Source organism: Xiphophorus couchianus, chromosome 6 (genome assembly GCF_001444195.1).
Source record: "Xiphophorus couchianus chromosome 6, X_couchianus-1.0, whole genome shotgun sequence".
In the NCBI taxonomy this organism is placed as follows: domain Eukaryota; kingdom Metazoa; phylum Chordata; class Actinopteri; order Cyprinodontiformes; family Poeciliidae; genus Xiphophorus; species Xiphophorus couchianus.
The window spans coordinates 16,631,294-16,654,376 of NC_040233.1; the positions used below are offsets into that span (position 1 = coordinate 16,631,294).

Consider the following 23,083-nt stretch of genomic DNA (forward strand, 5'->3'; position numbering starts at 1 on the left):
AAACATTAGGACCCCTCTACTCTCTAATGCCTAGACTTATCTTCTTTGGCTGAAATAACTTTGGTGTCTCTGGTATCGGTTTGTGGATACAAACTGTACCGTACTTCTCACTTCCAACTGAGAAATGCTGAAGGGGTTACTGCTTGTAGAGCTCATTTCAGTCTCAAAACTAAAATGAGCTCTGAATGAAGTCATACAAAATTTTGCTGAAATTCTGAGATTTTTCTTAGAATTTTCACAAAGCATAATTTCGCCAGATAAAACAACTTGATATAAGTAGACAATGAGTGTCCACATTATCACTATAAATGTAAATGTAATGTGTGATGCTTCCAATTTGCATAGTTTCATCACCATGACACTTCTAAATCCAGATCACTTATACTGGGGGCATATTTTTTTTATGTCTCATTTCATTTATGTATAAACCAATTACAGTGAAGACATCTAGCAACAGGGTCAACCACGCCACCTCAGTAAGGTAGAAATTTCTGTCGCTTTTAGCAGCTAACTGAGTCACTCTTTTTTTAAAGGTCTTTTTTGGCTCTCGTGGCCTTTATTTGAAAGTGCTATGACAGGAAAGTAGGGTAATGAGAAAGAGGGAAGACATGCGGCAAGGGAATCGAACCTGCGACGGCTGCATCAAGGACTAAGGCCTCCTTATGTGGGCTTGTGCTTAACCCCTGCGCCACCACAGCACCCCCAGCAGGAATTTTTAGAATAAAATGGGAGCTCTCTGAGTGGAGTCTGAGAATCTTTGAGAAATCTGGGTCTTGGTCTTTTTCCATGTTCTCTCTGGCAACTTCACTTTGGTCTACATGTTTTCTTAGAAAAGCACACAGTGCTGGAACTTATTTACTTGGGACGATTTTCCTTTTGAAACTGAAAGTATGAAATGAAGAGAAACCTATTCTTTTGCATTGTTGAAAGTTGTAAACCACAACAAATAGCAAATTTTCTTATTTAGCGAATTGCAACTACACTCTTAACTCAGCTCTGACATCATTCCTAACTCTAAGCTCCAACTTCTGGAAAAAACAAAACAAAAAATGACTGCAGCATTAATCCAGGACAATTTAGGAGAAAAAGCTGGAGGAGAGAAGTTGACCTTCCAGCAGGACTTCGACACTAAGAGCCACAAAAGAAATGTTTAGATCAAAGAATAGTCATGTGTTAAAATGGCCCAGTCGAAAAATCCCACAGAGATTCTTGGATAGGATGAGAAAATTGTTGTTCAGAGATGCTCTCCATTTACTCTGATTGAACTTGAGCTATTCTGCAAAGAATAGGATGAACATTTAAGTCTTTAGTTGTGCAAAGCTCGTAAAAGACATTCTCGGAAAAACTAGCAGCTGCAATTGCAATTGACTATTGACTCTTGAAGCTGAATACAAAAGCATGCCGCACTTTTGATGTCTTTGTTTGAGAAATACTTTGAGAGCCACGTATTATTTTTGTCCAGGTCTAAATTACGCATTACTTTGTCTTGGCCAATCCCATGAAATCCCTTTAAATGAGGTTTGTAGTAGAATTGTGACAAAATGTGAAAAAGATTCAAGGGGTAATAATATTTCTGAAAGACACTGTAGACAGAAACCAATATAGTCTGAGAAGAAACACTACATCTTTTATTGTGTTGGCTTGAAAGGAAGCAACACACCTTCAGTGAGAGGTCTATGAAAATTTTATACTGATCATAAGGCCTTCTGACTTTCACAGAGAAAATCAACAGCGAGAGGTTATCACTTTGGTCTTCCTCAGTCGACTCGAGGCTTTGACGCGAGCTGCGTTCGCTGTTTGTCTTTCTTTCTCATGTTTGTCATTACAGACGACGCCAAACATGGAGCGCAATTACACGAGATGAGGACGCACGCGCGGCAAAGCCCAAACAAATCTTAACACGTCATGGCTGAAAGCTCAGAAAGCTTTCGGAGAGAAAGGTGGGTGTGGGAGCAACGGGAGCTGAATGCCATATTTTAGAGGCAATTTCTACCGAGGCCAGGAAAAACATTTAAGTGATTCAAGCCATACATCCAGAAAAGGTTTCCATGCTCTCAGGATGTCTTTCTGTAAGCACCGCAGGGCCTGTGGCCACAAAAGGAAGGGAGGAGATGAGCTTTGATTTGGTCTGATACCATATTTAACTGTTCAAATGCGCTGCACGAAAGATTCCATGAAAAACAACAGGGGTATATGGAACCTTTTCTCTCCATTAGGAACTTCAGGTCGACTAAAATCGCGTTTTTCTTAAAGCTTAAAAATCTTTAAATGTAGAAAAAAGCTGAAGTTTACTAGAAAGCAAACTATAATTATAAACATTTTTGAAGTTTTTGTTCTCCTGCAGGAAGAAAGAATCCCAATTATCCGACCATATGGATGCAGTCTAAAAAAAATGACAAGATGACAGAAAATAGTCTTGGAAGGGAAACAGCAGCATGTGAGGGGCAGGCATATGTAACCGAACAGCGGCGGGGAGAAAGATGGAAGAAGTAGGAGCGGCTGCAAAGACAGAAAGAGGCTTTTAGATCACAGAGTTTTGTCTCCCATTCACTGGGGCCAATTTACGTCCACATGAGCCGAGCGGCTGGAGATACATTCAACACAGCCGTAAGTGATGACACAGATACAGCAAGACGGACAGACGGACGGACGGCGAGTAGAGAAGCTAGGAGGCACTCTGCAGAAAGCTGCATATGGATCCCCCCCAAAAAACACCTCCTCCCCTACATGCTTGGTCTCTAAGGAGCCATCCTCCACAGTTTTCAGGTCTCTTACTTCTCTGCCAAATAAAGCACATAAAACCAGTGCAGGAGTCCATGCAGCTCCTCTCATGGTTTTGCATGTTTATACAACCGTTGGACTCGTTTACATGCATGTTCCTGCATGAACATTCGCCGTGTGTTTGTTCTCACCTCTTCTGCACGTGTGTTGTGAGTTTGCGGCGAACCCGGTGTACTCTACATGAAATATTAAGAAGTGAAGATGGAGATGTCTGTGTGCCGGGATTGGCTGGGGATGTGTCATGATCCTCAGTAGGGCAGTGCACTCTGGTAATGGTTGTCTGGCCCACCCACTCATTACTTCCATGTTCCCCCCCAACTCACCCTTCACCGTCATCCCCCTTGTTTTCCCACTGAGCAAATGACCTTCATGCCTGAAACGATTTCTCCTCCTGATTGCAGGAAGGGGAGTATTCTCTAGTTGAGACGAGAGGACCGAAAAGCTCTGCGTTGTTACTGCTCAACAATTCTGATTTCATAGGATTTCATAGCTGAGTGGACACTGATGTCCTCGTGTCAGCTATAATGGGACCACTTTCCTTTCATGCAAATTGATCTGAGAAAGCAGAGCTAAGAGGCTGCCAGCACACATGGAGAGAAAATCTATAAACTGTTTCCAAAGCTTCTCTGCGATTAAAAAAAAAAAAAAAAAACGATCCTACGCTTGCACAAATTTTAAAACTTACCACTATTATGAAGGTCACTGGTCCAATGAAGCTCCATATGAAATGGTTATCCACTCTCAACCAGCATCTGGAACACGTAAAAAGGAACATTTAGTTCATCAAGTCGTTTCAATGCCAGAACAATGCTCAGTCGTATTGATTAGTGCACAGAGGAGCTGGTTAGATGATAGGCCATGGCAACAGAGTAGCAACTCTTCAGACTACAGTGAAGAAAACTCGACCTCGAAAGGGTGTTGGAACTGTGCCACGAGATGCTGCAGAGTAAAAAGCAATTCTTATCATGCTTGTGCTTTCAGTTTATAAGTTTCAGTGTTTGCAAATGTGCAGACTGGGCGCAAAACCATTGTTTGTTTTGAGATTGCACTGAAAGTAGGTGATAATAGCAACCTGAGACTTGTTATTATATTATTTTCATTTTATTTCTAAAGTGGTTCATTTTTTACTGTTATTGCTACTTTTGTTTGTCCTGGTTTAGGGCTCACCGCTCTGAAAAGTGTTAGTGGGCGTGGTGATTCTGGGGGTCATTTCACCTGCTGAACATTGAAGGATTAAGAATCAAGGGATAGGTAGTTGTGGCAGCTTGCCTGGTTTTTCTCATATTTGTCACTGTTGTGACTGGTGCTGTCATTTGCCTTAGCTGAACACTTAAAGTCATGTTTCATAGTAATTTCGAAGTCTGTGTTTAGCAAACAATGTCTTGCAAGAAGTTTGAAAAAAGCAATACCCTTTCCTTAGGTCTTTATTTTTCAGAATGTATAAATGAAGTGAGGATTGCTGCAAGAAATTGGGAGAGTGAAAAATGGCGTACACTTTCATTCTTCAAATTAGAAGATTAAAGCCTTCCAAGTCCTAAGTTTACTGGTTGGATAAAGACCAGTCCAGAAGCGCATAGACTTCGCACTGATAAGGGCAGTAATTATCCATTTGCAAAGAATAAAAAGAAAAAATAAATAAATAAGAAGAACTGGCAAGCCAGTCAGCCAGCATATTCATTAATGCTTTTCCTATGCTTACAGCCTCCTCTTTCTGCAGTGACAGGCTGTAAATTTGCCATGGGCCGGAGGTGGACTACTCCCTGTGATATTACTGTCATTAGCACAGAGCTCCATATGCATGCTGTGTGGGTGTGTCTAAGTAGAGAAGTTCGTGATTTTTGTTTTTATATCTTCTCTGTGCAAAGCCAGGAGAAAGGATTCAGTGAAGGCAGAGAACTTACGCCTGCTGCGTTCCGTAGCTCCTGTAGTCGATGGCTGCAGAGATGCCAACAACGACCGCAGGGACGAGGTAGCCTGAGAGGTAATAATACTTTCTGCGTGAGAACTCGCTCTCAAAGACCTCGACCAGCATGAGGTATAGCTGCACGCCCTCCAAACACATCCAGTTGAACGCAGCCAGAAAACAAAAGTGGAGGACTCCGGCAATGATGGAGCACACCAACTGAAAAGGAAACACACAAAGGAGTTGCACACAAGAGGATATTTTAGTTCAGTTTAATATCTTTCGAAATAAAAAATAAATAGAATTTTTAATAAGATTATTGCATGTTTTTGTCATAGTATAAAACTATAATGCCCTATTACTCTTTGTTTACTCAAACTGAGTTTATTTCTTCATCTGACGTATTCATTTTCTGGTCTTCAGCAGCTTTAATAAACATCACCATGTCCTGTCTGTCTACAAAAGGTCTATTGGTTTGAGTTTAGCCTTCAAATTCAAGTTCTAATTAGCAACCTATTTGAAAGCAAAGAGGACAGCAAATATTGAACCTGCATTCACAAAAGGTGCAGACATCAATACAGCAAATCGATGCCTGTGTTGCTTTGCAAACCGTTTCTTAAAATTACAAACAGTTCTTCAATGCATTTTGTGGGGATTTTATATAATTGACCAAGTAGTCCTACATGTTTTCAACAACTATAGATCTGCACATAAAAATCAGAAAAGTGTGGCAAGAATTTCTATTACTAGGCACCCGAGTCAAACTTTGTCTCTCGCAGCTTTACATATGAAAATACTATCATCTGTGAACAGCAGATTTTAAGTCTTGGCACAATTTCCAATTTCCAAATTGATCTAGATCTTTTAATCAGCTCTAACCAGCTTCCCTGTCCTGGTGGAAGGAACTTATCATTACCTCTACCATTTATTACTGTAAGGATGCATTCTGAGTGATGTCTAGATTTAGTTTTCCAGGACACAGATTTGCGTGTTTTATTGCGCCACAAATTTTCTGTATTCCTTACATGGCAAAATGTAAATTGAACTTCTTACGTCTTTCTTTCAGCAATCTCTTTCCTCTTCCCAATCTTCCATAAATTCCATAGCTTTCATACTCTCGTTAATAGGCCATCACTAAATTAGTTGAAAACGACAACATTATTATCTATCACAAAGATTTCTGGGACAATTTATTGTCTAGCAAAAGTTGCTATTGTGACAGGCCTATTAAAGACACTATAAATGGTGCCGTCTGCCATTCCAAGTAGGCTTTAATTTTACTCAAATGTAGCAATTTTTCTTTCTTTTTGGTGCAACATTTAAAAAGACAAATTAGGAGTGAAATTTAGGTTAGTAAAGGTTAACTGCTCAAGTTGAGACAATTAAAATTAAGAGCCACTGCAGTATAATTTCCCCTGTACCTTTGGCTCCGTCATGTGGATGCCCACAAGAAAGAGAAGCTCTCCAATGAAGAGGTTGAGACAGAGGTTTTTGTGAATAGTGTTGCGGTCACTTTGCAGGCCTCTGAAAAAACAGAACGTGAAAAGGCTGATGGCCAGGCACACCAGAGACACAGCGATACCCATCCTGGTGATGACGGTGAGGAGGACCTCGTGCATGCCCCCGTCTCTCTGCAGAAACACACGTGGAAAGCACAGATTCAGTTTTGCTCCTGCACTACTCATCATAATAGCTGGCATTTGTGATTCTCTGAGATTAAAGTCCAGTCTGGTGGAAACATTCATCCATGTAAAGAAAATGGAAAATCATGAGGTGTTCAGTTTAGTTTTATAATAGTCATATTCATGTAGTACTCTGCACATTTGTTGGCACCCTACTAAAGATGAGTAAAAGCCATTAATATAAAATAATATTTTATTGCAGTAACTTGTTCTTGTACTGAAAAAGTACATTTTATTTAAGTCCATTTATTCAGAGAACAAAAAACACCAAATTGCCACCACTCAAAAGTCAAAAAATACTTTTTAAGTAATCAGAGGGTTGATGGATGTTTAAGAAACATTGGTGATTCCTCGCATCCCGTTTTCTTATATAAAATATTCTCAATTCGAATCATCACTCTTCAAGGTGGGAAAAACAAAAAGATTGTGACTTTCAAATAAGGGGCAGTGGTATCGACTGTGATAGGAAATGCATACAAGAAAAGTAGCAACTCTCTTATATCAATTTGCTAAAACTTTAAGCCAGAACTTTGAAACATTCATTGATCTTATTAACAAAAGGACACAGTTGAAAATAACTAAGAAAACATTATGTCAATAAAGCAACTGTGACAGGGAAATCATTCTTTCAGGGGCACACAAGAAAGGAGAATGCTCTGCATTAATTTCCTTCCAACAGTGCAACAACATTAGTTCCTAAGCAAGAACTACAATGCATAGAACAAATGAAAGAGAGGTTGTAAAAATAATAATAATGAAAGTAATGTTTCTCAAAAAATAAAAAGCTCAATGAAAGAAGTAATAAATGTGCCAATTCAGCACCAAGCTACAGGTGATTTAAAGCCTCCTTTGGGAAGCCTGGGCTTAATCAAGACTTTCTGAAGCCAAAGAAATATAAATCAATAAATTCAGAATGTCTCAATGGTTTTGGAGACTTTAAAAATCTTGTGAACTCTACCTGTAAACTAAGAATGTGTCTTTCAAAAGGATAATAATCTAAAACAGATGTAAAAAATTAGTACAGAAATGATTCACAAGACATCGATGAATCAACCTTATTTAATTGGCATCCCAGTCCCAAGACCTTAATCCTATTAAAAACCTGTACAGTGAAATGAAGAGTAGAGTACATAAAGAAGGACCCAGGACTCAGAGGTACCTAGAGATATCATGCAAAGAGAAATAGTCAAAGATTCCTCTATGTGTGCACGCCAACCTTCTGAATATTTATAGGGAAAGTGCTGTTCTTTTCATAACGGAGGATGTGTAAAGTATTAACAGCAGGAGGTGCCAATAATTGTGGCACTGGTGAGAATCATTTCTTACAATGGAATATGTTCTTAGAATGAATAAATGCACTAAAATTAAATGTTGGATATTTACACATTTTTTGAAAGAGAGATTATGCTGCTGCAGTGAAAGATTAATACAGTTTCTTTCTTTTTATATGAGGGTGAATTTGATTTTAAGGGTTCTCTTTTCTGTTTTTTTTTTGTTTTTTTTTTCAAAATGAAGCAGCTGTTAGAGATGTATGAATTCTCAGCGCTATATGCTCAACTTGACATCAGACCCAGGAGTGCTTGAGCGCTTATTTGGGCGTTTGACTGATCAACAAGAGACAGGCTTGACAAACTGCAAAGCCCTAATTTAACCCGATCGAGCCTGACGTCATTTGGCAAACGAACTGAATGCGATCCGTCATCCTTTTTTATGCCGCGTGTGTTGCAGAAAGAGACATCAGAAGGAGGGGGAAAAAATTGCCTCAAAGAGCAGCGGCCGTGTGCGGCTGATTCATGCAGCGTTTCAGAAGATCTAAAACTGAGTGGGCAACCGGCCAAGCTGCAAAGAAACAGAAAAAAAAAATAGGAAAGCAGCCCTGACCATAAGAAATATCACTCAAACTCATGGTGGCCTGAAAGTGAGGCAATTCCTTCTGTGATATTTGTAATTACATTGAGGTCAGGAGTTACTGTTGAGGTGATATGTATGGGGACTGGTGTGAGGCTGAGCCCAGCCTCTGGGCTCAGGTTTCAAGATGTGGTTAAGGTTGAGGTTAAGACAGATGAGAGGCACCAAGTTCAGGAGTTGGAACGCACTATTAAACAAACCACATACTTATCCTCTACATTTATTACTGGCTAGGTCTCTGCTACACATGCTATTTTTCATGTAATTTAATTGTAATTGCATTTTGTAGCTGAATGGATTATGGACCACACCAAGAAGGGTGGCAAATGTAAGTAAAAACCCAAGGTTCTGCTGTTTCCCATGATACTCGGGTACGCAGGCACGGAGAATACATATTAGATACGGACCACAGGTGAAACATAATTACTTCTGATAACGTCGTGCCACTTCCTATCCTGATCCACAGCGTCGCTCTTTTAAAATGACAGCCCCACTCTCTCTTCCCCCATCCCTTCTGCTTATATGCTCACCTTCTACTCCGACTCTAATCTAATTATCGCCGCTGAGATGCCACTCTTGCACTTGCTACATGTGCACAAATCATTCAGCAGGACAGGAGACAGAAGGTCTAATTGAGAAAGAAAAATAGCAGGCGAGAACAGCAAGGTTGGGGCCACTTACCACATTTCCCCGATGAGCCATGAGGATAGCGAAGTTGGTCAAGTGACTGCAGGAGCAAGTGGTGTGACTCTTATTGGTTTCCAGCAGCTTGCAGCCCTGAGTGGACCAGTATCCCATCATGCTTCGCTCCGAGTAATTCCAGAAGGAGCAGTTAGGGTTGTAATAATGCTCCTTCTGCAAAGTAACAAACACACAGAAGAACCTAAATCAGAAAAACAACTGAATAAACTCTTTATGTGTATACATGTACTGTGCCTTGTAAAAATATTTATCAGCCCTACCACTGATTCTCAATTGGATTTGGGTCTGGACTTTGACTAGCCAATTCTCACACATGATTTTGTTTTGATCTAAACCGATCTATTTGGAATTGGCTGCATGTTTTGGCTGCTGGAAGGGGAACCTCCTCCTTAGTCTCAAATCTCTTTCAGCCTCTGAGAGGTTTTCTTTCAGATTTACCCTTCATTTGCTCAAAGAAAAAAAAAACATTGCCTACAACATGATGCCTCTTTTATAAACCTCTCACGCCTTTAAAAAATATATGTTTCTATACTGGATGATTATATATCCAACAAGTGGATTCTATTTACAAATTAGCTAAATATCTAAAGACTGAGCATGATTTTATTTAGGGGAAAAGAGGTGTGGGAGGGGGCTAGTGCAATTTTCAGATTTGATACATTAATGGTTACAATGTGACTAAATATGAAAAGCATAGGAACCAATAACAATACCTGCAGGCAACCTAACACCTTCAAATAGTCTAATAATTATTAACATTCCCAAATAAATGAATGCCACTAACAAAGCAAATTACCTTATTGGTAACAGGATCTCATTTCTTGGAGATTAAAGATTTCTTTTAGAGTTTTATGCCTTTGAATTATCAAAAATAGGCAACAGAGGCTGTCATAGCCTCCATATTTATTCATACATGTAGCCTCTCCTTAATCAACATTGCCAGAGCCAATGCAATTGTACCAATGCAATTCAGTTAATGCAGTTTTGCATTAACTGCAAATTGTTTTGCAGTTCATGCAAAACAATTTGCCCCAATGATAACCCCCTCAATGTCTTTTGTCAAAGTCCATGGTATAACTTCAGTATCCATCAGAGTTTAGCGCTATTAGGTGGTCCGGTCAAATCGCAGGAAGAGGCTTACATCCAGGTGCTCGAGAGTGAAGACCACCGGGTCGGCCACAAACACACGGCTGGACTCCTTTGTGATGGAAGCTGACAGGATGTGGGAGTTGACAGTGAGGGAGAGGTTGTGTTTGTTCAGATCCCCCATCCCCCTCAGTGTGGCGTTCTCTGTACTGAGGAACTGGCCCAGGTGCTTGTAGAGCACAAACACCAGCTTGGCCACACCTGCAACGAGACAATTAGAAAATCTAGTAGTTTGCAGAAATTCACAATAACGTATTTAGTTGATGCAAAAGTGCAGAAATTAGGTATCATTTTAAATGACAAGTACTGGAGGGTTCATTGTTTGGATGAACAGAACCCTAAGCATATGGCTGGTAAATATGTGTAAGAAGTCTTAAAAAAAACCCCAAAACTGATAGTTTCATTCCAGTAACATAGTTTAACATCCAAAGTTTTACAAAAAACTAACCTTTAATTTGAGGACATATGTTTGACAACAACAAACACAACTTCAGCCTTTTTTTTTTTATCATTTGCTGCTTAAATTAATCTTGGCATAAGATTAATTTGCCAAGGCATAAATTTAATTTCTCATAAAAGTCATAAAAACTTGTATAACTTTTATGACTTCTATGTCATAAAAGGACTTTTATGACAAAAGTTATGTCTTTCCCACCTTTCAAAATGGGAAAGACAAGAAAGCCAGATGTCTACTGATGTTCCCAGGTTAGAAAATGGCTAGAAGAAAATATACCCACGTAAACATGTCTATATCTAAACATTAAAGTTTAAACCAGTTGTGATAAATGTATATATATATATATATTTATATACATCGTATTTATTTATTTATTTATTTTTTTGCAAAGACAAAAGACAAAGTCCAACGTTTCTCTGGGTTCCATGCTTAGTAAGCCATGTGGTAAGGAAGGTAAAAAAAAAATCCCCTTTCTCACATGATATAGAGATATTGTTATAAAAGTTGAATTTATTTGAACTATTTTACATACTTAAATATGTTGAATCCTGTACAGTAAGCAAAGAACAAAAGAGTATATTAATTTATTAATAATTTAGGTCCATACTGTAAATAGATGAGATGGAAACTTGAACTATTCAACAGGCTATGTTCCATTCAGTTAAAGAATAAAAATCAGATTAAAAAAAAAAAAAAAATCTAATAACATCATCTGACGTTTCATGGATGAATCATTATCATCATACCACAGGGGCAGCTGTTTCACATCATGCATGCCCGCAGCCCCTGTCTTGATTTAATTATTCTTCAGAATATCAAGATAAGAAAAACCCTTAGAGTTTTGAGCCAAAATTGAAAAAGTAACTCATCAATCTGGAGATGTGGTTTTCTTTTAGAGATAACACTAAAAGAAAACCATGGAGATTTTAACAGATGTTTATTATATCTAGATGTGTTTTATATTGTTGTTGTTTTTTTTTTGGCATAAGTTTTCTATTGCAAAGAATTTATATAATCCATTCATCTATCCATCACACTAACTGTTATATTCTGTTAAATTATCTGTTTTCTTGACCAAATGAATAAAATGTTACTTTCCACTTTTAAGTCTGAGGATTTTTATCTAAGTTTCTTAGTGCTTATTCAAATATTTTCTAACTTATGGATTTTCATGGCTTTGGAGATAAACAAAGGATTTGAATTGAAGGTCCATTTATGAGTGATGAAAACTTGCTTTGAGTAGGTCAAGCTACACTTAGCACAAAATGTAAAGAAATTTTTGCTTGGCTGATTATTTCTTTGTTGGAACGATGCTTCTTAGAATCTTAGCATCTTAGAAAGGCTGTTTCCCTACAAATAGTGGAATCTTTGGTGTCGTTTACTGGATTTATTGGATGATTAAAGTTTGTGTCTTGAAGAAACAAGACATATTGGTAATTTCAAATTGTAATTAATTATCAGACAGAACCCTAAGCAGAGTACAACCATAATATCCTGCCCCATTCTCCTCATGCTGGTCACCAGCATGGTCACGCACTGCTGTGGGATTCCTCACAGCAATTGTTTCACCTCAGCCACTGTGGTTGTGCTGGTCACTCGGTACAAACAGCACTTCCAAATCAATCCCGCAGGTGTTCGGTAAGGTTGAAAACTGCACAACGGTAAATTTTAATTTCCACGACTGATAAGAATGCTTTTTTTCTGTGATTTTTATTATTTTTCTCACCATTTTTGCTATTGACTTTCACCGTGTTGGAGGATAGCTGAAGCGTCGCTCCACCCTTGCTCGTCTGTGGAAACCTGAAGTCTTGCACATGGCCGTCAGTGCTTATTACATAAACATCCAACACTAAAAAATGGAACAAGGTACAAAGGAGGAGGTTAGCGGAAAAAAACCCAAAAAAAAAACAGGGAGAAGCATAACTCATAGACGACATTTTAAAAGCTTTGCTGTGTTCAATAGAGATCTACCATCAAGCCCCAGTGTTGCATCTGTAAAAGACTTTGCGTTCATTGTAACAGTAACAGAGTCGAGCCTTTTTGGCAAAATCCCGTAGGGTGTCATTTACTTAAAAAACCCATGTCACTGAGCTGTTTCCTGGCATTGTGAAAGCCTCAGAGGCAAGAGCAAAGGGAAAAAAAAAAATAAATAACGACAAGGGCTGCGGTGGAGGATGAGTAAACGCCAGCGCACAGCCTGCTGCAGCATGAATGTCAAATATTCATAGGATCAAACATATCATTGTGCTTTTACTTTTACTTTTTCTTCCCCCCGTGGGCTCAGATAACTCGGGGCTGGATGAGCAAATCTCTGAAAATCCTCCAAATTCCTGCAGTCCCCCACCCTCTCTCTCTTGCTCTCCGGCATGCCAGCTGCAGGGTGGTGTTCCCTTTGATGTGTGAAATTACTAAAGGGTCAGAAGGATACATGTATCTGCCCCCCTCCCATCACCAACAGCCACACTTCAGCAGATAGGCGTTTCTGACGGACAAAGATGAAGAACTGTTCTCTGGTTTGGGTCACTCTTCCGCTCCATCTCACTTTCCTTTTCCTTTTCTCATCATGTGCTTAGATTTTACCCGGAAAACTAATTTGGCCTTCTAAAATACGTTATTAGGAGAAAAAAACAATCAATTTCTGCTTTTAGTTTTACCTTTGCAAGGAGATCAAGTAAACAGCTCTCCTTTCTCCTCGTGGGTGTATCTTTGCTCCCACACTGAAATATTATCTTCATTGCTGCAGATAAGCGACAGCTCAACAGCCTCATGAGGGCAGCCAGAACGCAGTGATTAAATAGTCAATATAGAGTATACTACACAAATGTATTAATCAGTGCTTTTAGTAAAGACAGAACTTGTCGTTATCAGCGCTGCTAACTACCCCTTAATGGGAAAGGCTCGGAGTAAGCCGATAAAGAAACCGTCTGAATGGAGTGGTGCCATTCAATTGGTTTCTTTTGTTTCCCACCAAAGAGGTCGGGACAGTTCATCTTGCAGCACGCGTTCAAATGAGGTGACTTCACAAAGAAAGATTAAAAACCAATGAGACATAAGACAAAAAAAGATGGGGTGACTGAGGAACCATAACCATAGCAACAAAGAGCTACAAGCAGAAACATGACAGTTCGCACGTTCAAAAAAGACCAAAATGAATGAGACTGCTTCACTGATGAACCTCTTTTTTTCCCTGTTAGTCAAGTCAAATATGATGTGATATGAACATTTCACATCAAACCGGTTTTCCAATGAGAAAAGCTGCCGATTACTAAATAGAAAATAATCAAAAAATCAATTTCAGCTCAATCAGCTGAAAAAAAAAACACCCACCAGCAGCACAAATTGAGCCACACATGCTGTGAAAACCCCTTTGCAAAAGTATTCATAACCCTTGAACTTTTTGTTGTATAATGTGTATTATACAAAATATTTGGCTGCTTTTTCTGGTAGAAAACTAACACGGAGCATAATTTTGAAACATGTTCACTGCGAGACATGGCGATGGCAGCATCATGCTTTGGGCACCCTGCTGTTCAACAAGGACATTGAAGCTGATCAGAGTTAGGATGGGAGGATGGATGGAGCTAAATATAGAAAGAAAATCTATTTCAGCGGCAAGATACCAAAAACCTGAACTAGAGCTGCAGTAGATAAAGTCAGATCAGCGTATTTTTAATATATGGTAGAATTGATCAGTCAAATTAAAAGGTGACTTCAAATTTTACTCCATTCTAATTACTCTACTTTGTACTGATCTACCACCAATAACTCCAAATAAATTACCTTGAAGTGTGTTCTTACAGCATAAAAATGTAAAAAGTTAAAGAGATATAAAATTCCGTTGCTAGATATCAGATCTATGTTTTTAATGGACTCACCAATATTCTCTGCGGGCACTTTCACGATAGCCGGCTCTATCAGGTTTTCCGCCAGCACGAATGCGCCTTCCTCCAGGGTATCGAGGAGCATGGTGGCGGCATGCGTTTGTTCCGTGGAATTCATGTCCTTCCAGGATTTCAGTGCTTCCGGCCTCAGGAGGTTGTCAACAGTGTCCACAATCGCCTGCATCCATAGAGACGGGAGAAAAAAAATGTCAGTTTGCCATCCCTCGCTTTCCTGTCACAACTCCAGTTTAACAGCAAAGCACCAAGGGACTGGGAAGCAAATGCTTGAAGCGAACATGAATGAGAAACAGTCAGAGTGATAAAGAACTGGAACTGAAATATCACGATTGTTCCGACAGAAAACACAAGGGGTTCTCAAGGACAACTAAAATAATAATGATGAAACAAAAAAGTAGGCATTGTATAATATTCTGTTTATAAAAAAAAACTTTAAAAAACCAAAAAGCTTAAATTGCCTCTAATGTTCGGGTTTCAGAATTCCAGCTTTCCTAATGAACAATTGCTATTCCTGAATCTGCTGATGCTGTTTTCCTGGAGGAAAGGCGGCATTATTAGAAAATCCTCATCCAGAGGAGTAGTCAAAACGGGGGCAAAAGGGTATACGGTGTGCTTGTTTTCAGTTTCAATCCTTTAATTTCCTGCTTTCTGATAAGCCCTAAGTAAGCAAAACATTCCAGCAAACCCTACACAAGTATCATATGTCGATAAAACAAGAGTTTCCTTTGACGCTGGATGGCTGAGTTCATGACTCAGGATGGGCAAAAATTAAGAAACAACACAACTAGCTTTGAGAAATCCAGCAGAAATAAAAACAACAGTTGCAGAGCGATCTAGGACTACTTTTTTAAGTGTGATAATTCAGAGTGACAATTTAACCATAGGTGTCATTAACCACAGCGAGAGCCACCGCAATAATGGTAATTAACCGCAACAGGACCCTGTTCACGGCACCAATTAGTCATGCCTGTGATTTTCCAAAATACTAATTGACCAATGACAGGATCCTCTACATGCCTGGACTAAAAACAAAGCAGGACCCGGGTCCATGCCGAAATTTGATCAACCGCAACATTTAACCACAAAGCTCCTGGTAACCACAACAATGATGACTGTTTCCAGACACCAGGCTGTTAGTGCTCCTTTATATCTGGGAGTTTGAGCGCAAAAAAATCAATCTTTACGGCCCTGACCTTGCAGGCAGCGGAAAGATTGTCGCTTTGTGTGCTTGATGTGCATGTAACAGAGCAATACAGACACTAAATGGTATTCTCCCACCCTGAGGTAAGCCAAAAGAACAAAAAAAAAAAGTTGTTGAAAACAAAAAAAAAAGAGAAGGAAAAAACCTGTCTGTCTCTAATTTATGTTAGCGCAGAAAGAACCTGTCTTCTGACTGAATGCTCTTTAAATCTCGCCTGGGTTGGAGGTCAGTTTACAAATCACAGGGGTTCAGTCAGGGGAGCCTTTAGGGAGACATATGGTGAGAGCTTATTGAACAGGACGGTCAACATTCAAACGGCCTTAAAACCGTTCTTTGGAGCTGCAGCAATTTATTTATTTTTAAGTCTGGATTTGATTTATTTGTAGATATGCAACTAAAAAAACTATTCTTGAAAATAAAAAGTGATCTTTACATTACAGTAAAAATGATGTAATAAAAATTTATTACACTCCAAAGAGAAACTGGTAATATTTACTATTACCTTAATTATTAGTTAATTAAGTTAACTATAAACTCCTGTTATTAAGTTAACTATAAACTCCTGTTGTTACACAGGAGTTGTATTGAAAATAAAAATCTGAAAAAAAGTACAGTTCAGTTATTCTTTTATGTAGATCTTATGGTAGCTGTGGTTTGTTTAGGGTTGCTGCTTGGAAAGTGACATTTTCTTCCAGTATTGCTCCGTTTTTAGCTCCATTCATCTTTGAATCTCTGCAGCATGATGCTGCCACCACCATGTTTCAAGGAGGGAGCGGTGTTTCAGCGCAATCTGTTCTTTTACCAGTGTTACACCAACAACAGGATTTGGCATGTTGGACAAATTTTTTAATTGTGGTCTCATCTTACTAGGGAACAATCTTCCAAATCTTTGTTATGACTCCTACATTTGCTTACAGTAATCAGCAAATGGATTTTCTTATGGCAATATTAACTTTTCTTGTGACAGTTTCACAAAGGCCAGAGCTGTCCTGTCAAGCAATTCTCCCACCAAACCATAAAGCCTTTTACTCTTTTGTGATTAATGCTCTGCTGCCCAGTAAGGTGGATGGACATGTCCTGGTAATTCTGCAGCTACGTCACTCTATTTCGATTTTCCGATGATAATTTGAACCTTTCATTGCACTGGATATTTTAGGGTGTTCAGAAAAATAAATATGCTAATATAAAAAATGTATTAATGTGTGTTGGTGCGCCTTAAAAAATTTTGAAAATATATTAATTCAATAGGCTGTGAATACCTTTGCAAAATTGCTGGTTGTGTCGTCGTTCTTTATAAGACCAACATATCGGATGAGCAAACCACTAGTAGTAGAACAGTTGGTCCATCCAGCTGGTAGAAGTGCAAATAAATGTTTTCCAAGATAAAAAGCCTGCACCAGCAGTATTTGCTCTCCAAAATACTTTCCAGTTATGCAGGAATTGATGCTACAAGCTGCTAAGCTAACATCGTTGTCACATCTAAACCTCCCTCACCGCTGTCGATGCATGAACGCCGTCTGGCTGAACCCTCCATGCTTTGGCAACTAAAGCCAACTTTGAAGCCTGAAAGAATGAATGCTCTCATTACTGCGATGTTGCAAAATATCACCTTGTGGGTTCCGGCCTTTCAAAAGATGTGCTTTAGAAAGTGCAGGATGCAAAACATAGGGCCACAAAAAAAAAAGCCATTATCATGCAGCCTCTGGGTGCTATAAATATATGTGCTCTGCATTTTTCGTCAATTCATTTAGCAGATGTTGAGTGGATGACCAGAGGACCCACGCCACCTTTAGTTGGGCTGCTAGTGTGGCTAAAACAACATTTCCAAATGAGTGCAAGGAAATACATGACATTTTTCCCTCTGTAAAACGAGAAGTCAAGCAAAAAAATCAACATAGCAACTGAGTAAACCATAATATGATCATTTGTTTTAGTCCGTGCAAGGAATCTTGTCCCCTGAGTTTATATCATGGCCTTATCGTTCAGCAGAGCCCACCTGAGAAAATAAACTCCAAAGCAGCAGAGGAGAAGTAAAAATCGGTGCGAAATACAAACAAAGCAATGGGCTCGGAAATTAGTCCCTCAGATAAAACACAATCACAGTTGGAGAAAAGTTTTTTTCTTGCTGTGGGGACAAGGGAGAGTAGAGATTTTACCATGTAAGCAAGTGACAACTGAGCACCAAGGCACTTTGATCACACTTCTGCCTGACGGGGAGATGCAATTACAACCGTGGGAAGGCAATTATTCACAGAACGTGCAAAAAGCCAATAAGGGTGATGGAGAGGGTGAAAAGTGGGAGGAGGGAAAGGGAAAAAAATGAGGCGAAGATGTAAGTGATTGGACATTAAGGAGGGAGAATGAGACACAAACGGAATGATATTGACAGGGACATCCTCAAAGGGACCGACAGCAGAACAGAGACAGACAGAGTCGCTGTATTTTCGTACAAGCTGGGTCACCTGGCACAGAGACAACCAAAGATAAAGGCGCATGCAAGAGAGTCAGACGTCAGGGGCCGGAGGTAGAAACAGCAATGTGAGGGGGGGAAAAAAAAGCCTGGCAGTTATACCTTCATGTATGCTCGGCATGTCTTCTCTCTTTTTTGAAGCTTTTCCGCACAACAAGAGGATCAAGCATAAGAGACAGATTGTAAAGAGAGAGAGGGAGAGAAGGTGGTGAGAGAAAAGGAAGCGTTAAACCATGCAACTTACTATCAATTACAGTATTAATGAAAAGAAGGAAAGGCACAGGTCTGTGAACTATCACCTTGAAATAATGAGACAGATCTAAAAGCTTCCCAGGGGAAGTTAAGGGGCAAATCCTTGCTATGAATATGGATCACATACGAGTGAAGGGAAGAGATAAGAAACACACAGACAGCGAGAAGGAGTAAGTACTGAGACTAGATTCTGTTGCTCCCCATTAGCAGCACGTTGAAATACACCGAGAGGATAAACAATCTGAGGATAAAATCCTTTGTATTCCATTCGATGGAGAAAACAATTAAATGCTAGTTATTTTTATAACTCGGCTAATCTCTTAGCGTTAAGTAAGTGGCCGTGTCTTTGGAAGTAAGTCACACCATAGAAAATCAAACACTGCTGCTCCTTCCACTGCAACACAGGGGCTTTTATCCAGGCCACGGCATCCAAAACACCTAAGGATATGCACAAAACTTCTGCAGACTGTGACTTTGATTTGAGTTGTTAGTTTGCAGGGAAGGGGCTGCATGGAACCTAAAGGGGCACACAATGGTTTAGTGGTTTCATCCTCCTGGAAACAAATTTACGAATAAACATTTCCAAACTCCATGCACATAGCTACTCAGATGTACACTGTTTTCCTCTTTTGTTTGTTTGCAGAGCATGCAAATTGACAAGCCAACTCCAAGAACTGGCGCGACTTATCTTCACTTGTGTTTACATTTACACAGGGATAAATTTGCAGGCTGCTTTCTGAGGATATCAGATGTCGTAAATGAAATACAGTGTCCGTAGTCGGAGCGGACATGAGGTGCAAAACACAAGAAGATAAAAAAACAAACAGCAAAAACCAGAAAAGGAAACACCACAGCGGACAAGTAAAACGTGCACTTGTAAGTCATTGTTTTGAGAAATGTGTTTGTTTTTTTTTTTCATCCATAAAAGCATGATTTCCTGATTGAGGGGAGGTTTGTTGACGGAGCAAGTGGTAGATCTCAAAATTGTGCAAAACCTGCAACTGTTAATGAGGCATCCTGCACAACCCAACTGAAAAAATTATTATGGGATAAAATATAAAACTTAAAGCTGCAAAAATCTGGCTGCATAAGTATGCATTTCCTTAAACTAACACTTCATTAATGCACCTTTTCATTCAGTTTCTGCATTTAGTCTTCTTAAGGAGACCCTTTACATCATTAGTGAGTTTTACTAACCTAAATGATAGTCCAGGTATCAAGGAGGATTATTCTGAAAATTGGTCATTTGCATAATCATGCATTTGCTCAAAGGTATCAGTCAGGAGAAGGGAATAAGACATTCCAGGGTTTTACCTACATTTACCATGACACAATGAAGACACTGGTCATTAGCTGGAGACCAAAAAGTGGCATTGCAAATAAGACAATTTTCTCCAAAATGAAGCCAAAGACGAGACTGGAACTGGTCGTACAGAATAACAAGTGGCTCACAGAAGCACTGAAGGAGCTCATGAAACTTCCATCAAGCACTGGTTGTGTTCGGTGTTGGACAACCACTTTTCCATTTTTCTGGACTAAAATTTAAGGTTCCAACACAGATCACTTTTGAAAAATAAAACAAGCCTGGCTGAAATCTCCCAAAACCTTGTGGGAAAATGAGTTGAAGCAAGTTTGAACTGTGTGCACCACTTCTAAAAGGCACCACCAAAAGAACATCGGATCCACAATCACATTGTGATCGTGGTGGCATCATAATGTCTGGTTACTTCTTTCAATAAAACTTTTGTCAAGGTAGATTGAACTATAAACAGATACAATTACATCAAAATGAGTGATTCTTCCATAATAACACTTTTGGGATGACGGGACTCTAGTTTTACAATTAAATCTGAGAGAAAATCTAAGTTACCCTGTAGGGGTTTGTGGACAAGAGTTGTTCTCATAATGTGACAGATTTGCTAAACGTTTGCCAGGCAGATCAGACGATTACTGTCAAGTCAAAATCTTTTTTTTATATTTTTAAAACTAATTGTTCTGATTTCTTTTTCAGTTGCATTGTACAGGATATGTATCAGAATAAAATGGTGCAAAATAACAGATGTGTGTACGCTTTTCGAAAGGCATTGCACATTATACTGTATATAGTGCACATGTACAGGACAAGGTGCTTATGAGGAGCTAATTTTTACAAAGTTGAGACAAGCTAAACAGAACTGAATTCCCAAAGGGAAACAACCTGCTTCAGGAGTAACGTCATATCAGCCTGTAAGGACAGAAAACTCTTGTGTACATCTGCAGCTGTAATAACAAAGCGCATCAATGTCACTGAGTACACCTTCACATCACTGCAGAGAGGTTAAATCCCTGAAGTTTTCAGTTACACTGTGCCCTTTTTGTGACATTTCAAAGCAGCAATGCAGGAAACCTTCATAAAAACTCCCCTTTATGAACAGACTAGCTGTTTGTAATCTCAGGGATAGTTATGTTGCTGTCTGAACATATGGACACAAACTGTAGTTGTCATTTCAGCAAAACATCACATTGTTTACCAAGCAACAGCCGTCTGCAGAGTCTGAATAATAATGCAATTTTTCAACCTGTCACTCATCTCTCTGCTGTACCTCCGGCGCCTGAGAGAAGCAGCCATGTCTCGGACCCGCTCTCTTTTCAAAAGGCGTCCACCGAGGCTCCGAAGGACAGCAGTCCTGCACTTGTCAGCAATGAAGAGTTATTCTCTGTGGGGGTGGGAGGGCGGGGGGCTCGTAGCCATTAGCTCGGATAAGGTGGAACTGCCAGGTGAGCTTGTTTTTCCAAAAGCCCTTAATTACCCAGGAGCTGTAAAGGAATGAAGTTTCCCCTCAGGGCAGAGGCCTGGCCCCTTAGCGTCATTCACCTAAGACTTGAGAGTGATACGTATGCGTGTGTGTGTGTGTGGGGGTGAGAGAGAGAGAGAGTGCACGGGCTTGTCTGTGTGTTATCCGTAAGCATCCTGCTAATGAATGTCTTGGGTTATGCTGACTCTGAGTGAGGGGCAAAGGAGGGAACAAAGTGTAATGAGAGGTTACAACAGGCCAGACCTTGTTGAAGCTGCGTCCGGCGGAGTCCTTCTCGTTGGGCCGGAGCTCCTGCAGCTGCGCGTCCAGGATGTCCACGAGCTGCTCCATCAGCCGCACGGAGGAGCTGACATCCCCTGCAAACACGGGGCCCTGCGTGTGCCTAGCCAGCTCATTGGCTAAATTAGCCGCACTTTCGCCGCTTCGGATCTAAAAACAGCAGACGAGGGAGGGAGGGGGAACAAGAGGGGTGTCAAGGAAATGTGGGTGATGAAGGCCTGAGATGATGGTTATATAACGCCGGCTTGAATAATTTATTTCACATACATCTCAGAGTTCTAATCCACTGCAACACGGTTCGTTTACACAAAAAAGAGGTTTTAGTCACCCGCAAGCATTAGAGGAGTATAGAAAAATACACCAACATAACAATTATAAGCTGTCCTCTGTGATTAGTGTAATATAGTATTTATTATTAGACCTAATCTCAGCTCTGCAGTGACTCATGGTCGTAGTACGTACGCTGACTACATCTATACTAATTCTCATGGTGGGATTGTTCTGTAGTGAGTGATGAATCAATTTGTGCAGGAGGAAGCAATACATGTACAGACACAGGAAGCACATTTTCTTTCAATCCCTCTGAGATTTAATTTAAAGCTACAGGAAAGGTGATGGGACTGTAAAAAAAATATGCTACTGAACAGTTAGAAGACCAGCACTATTGTAGTCGTAAATCCATCAATGTTAGAGGTAGAACATAAATAAAATGTATTAAAGCTGATAAATCAGCTGGCTATATTTTGATTGCTTCCAGGTTACATTTTATTAAATAAAATGGATAACTTGTGCAAATTATCATTAAAAACATAGGCTCTAAAAGAAAGTGCAGAATTGAGCTGGTGGCTAATTTTTATTTTGATCGACCCAAAGCAACAAACAGCTCTGGAACTCAAAACTATGTGTTCTTTTTTTTCCCCTTTTCTTTTCTGATCTGTAAATCGTAGCATTCCAAAGAGCTATTATGTTCTGGTAGCAACCGGTCCATTTCGGTTAATGCTGTTATTAAAGGAAAAAGACTCAAGGTTAGCTACTCTTAATATTAGTGAGGTGTTTAAAAACAAAGTCAAAGGAAGCGCAGAAATTTAAGAACCTGTTTAAAAAATATTATTTCCCACAAAATATAACATGTCTGTGGAACATTCAAGGTATGAGACAGCAAGAGTAAGCAACATTCTCAGGAGATAGTAGGAAAGTTGAACAGAGTACAGCAAAGTTTCTCTGTTTTATTCTTTTGATCCTTCTCTGTCGTTTATATAACATGTTCCATTTGAAAAGCCTTTGAGAGATCTCAGAGTTAAGTTACAGATTATGGCTGAAAATATATTGTAACGTTATCATTACAATATTACTCTACTTATGGATATTCATACAGAATTAATTGGACTGCAATAAGCGTAAGCTATTTATTTAGTATGCATTCAGAACTTCTATGCCTCTATCACAGTCAGTGACGGGACTTGTTGCTTAATGCAGCATTAAAAGGTTTAGAAGGTGAAGAAGTAAACAAAGTGTTTAAGTCTTTAAGAAATTATAGCAAAGCTTTTGAGAAGCAGCTTTTTCATTATGACCATGATGCTGAGATGGAGAAAAGGCATTTCAGTTTTA

The 23,083-nt window shown here is 39.5% G+C and overlaps 1 protein-coding gene across 9 annotated transcripts in view; it reads right to left on the bottom strand.

Moving 5' to 3' along the window:
* adgrl2b.1 (adhesion G protein-coupled receptor L2b, tandem duplicate 1) overlaps positions 1 to 23,083 on the bottom strand; it is a 130,948-nt gene that overhangs the window by 17,920 nt on the left and 89,945 nt on the right. For 8 of the 9 annotated variants that reach the window (XM_028020815.1, XM_028020819.1, XM_028020816.1 and 5 more), the window contains 9 exons: positions 21,440 to 21,625; positions 18,252 to 18,290; positions 14,455 to 14,638; positions 12,306 to 12,428; positions 10,118 to 10,323; positions 8,956 to 9,129; positions 6,106 to 6,315; positions 4,683 to 4,903; positions 3,467 to 3,533 (listed from right to left, as the gene is read on the bottom strand). In XM_028020815.1, the coding sequence (XP_027876616.1) occupies positions 3,467 to 3,533; positions 4,683 to 4,903; positions 6,106 to 6,315; positions 8,956 to 9,129; positions 10,118 to 10,323; positions 12,306 to 12,428; positions 14,455 to 14,638; positions 18,252 to 18,290; positions 21,440 to 21,625 (1,410 nt within the window). The remainder of the gene's footprint in view (positions 1 to 3,466; positions 3,534 to 4,682; positions 4,904 to 6,105; positions 6,316 to 8,955; positions 9,130 to 10,117; positions 10,324 to 12,305; positions 12,429 to 14,454; positions 14,639 to 18,251; positions 18,291 to 21,439; positions 21,626 to 23,083) is intronic. The other variant, XM_028020818.1, reaches the window with a different exon arrangement.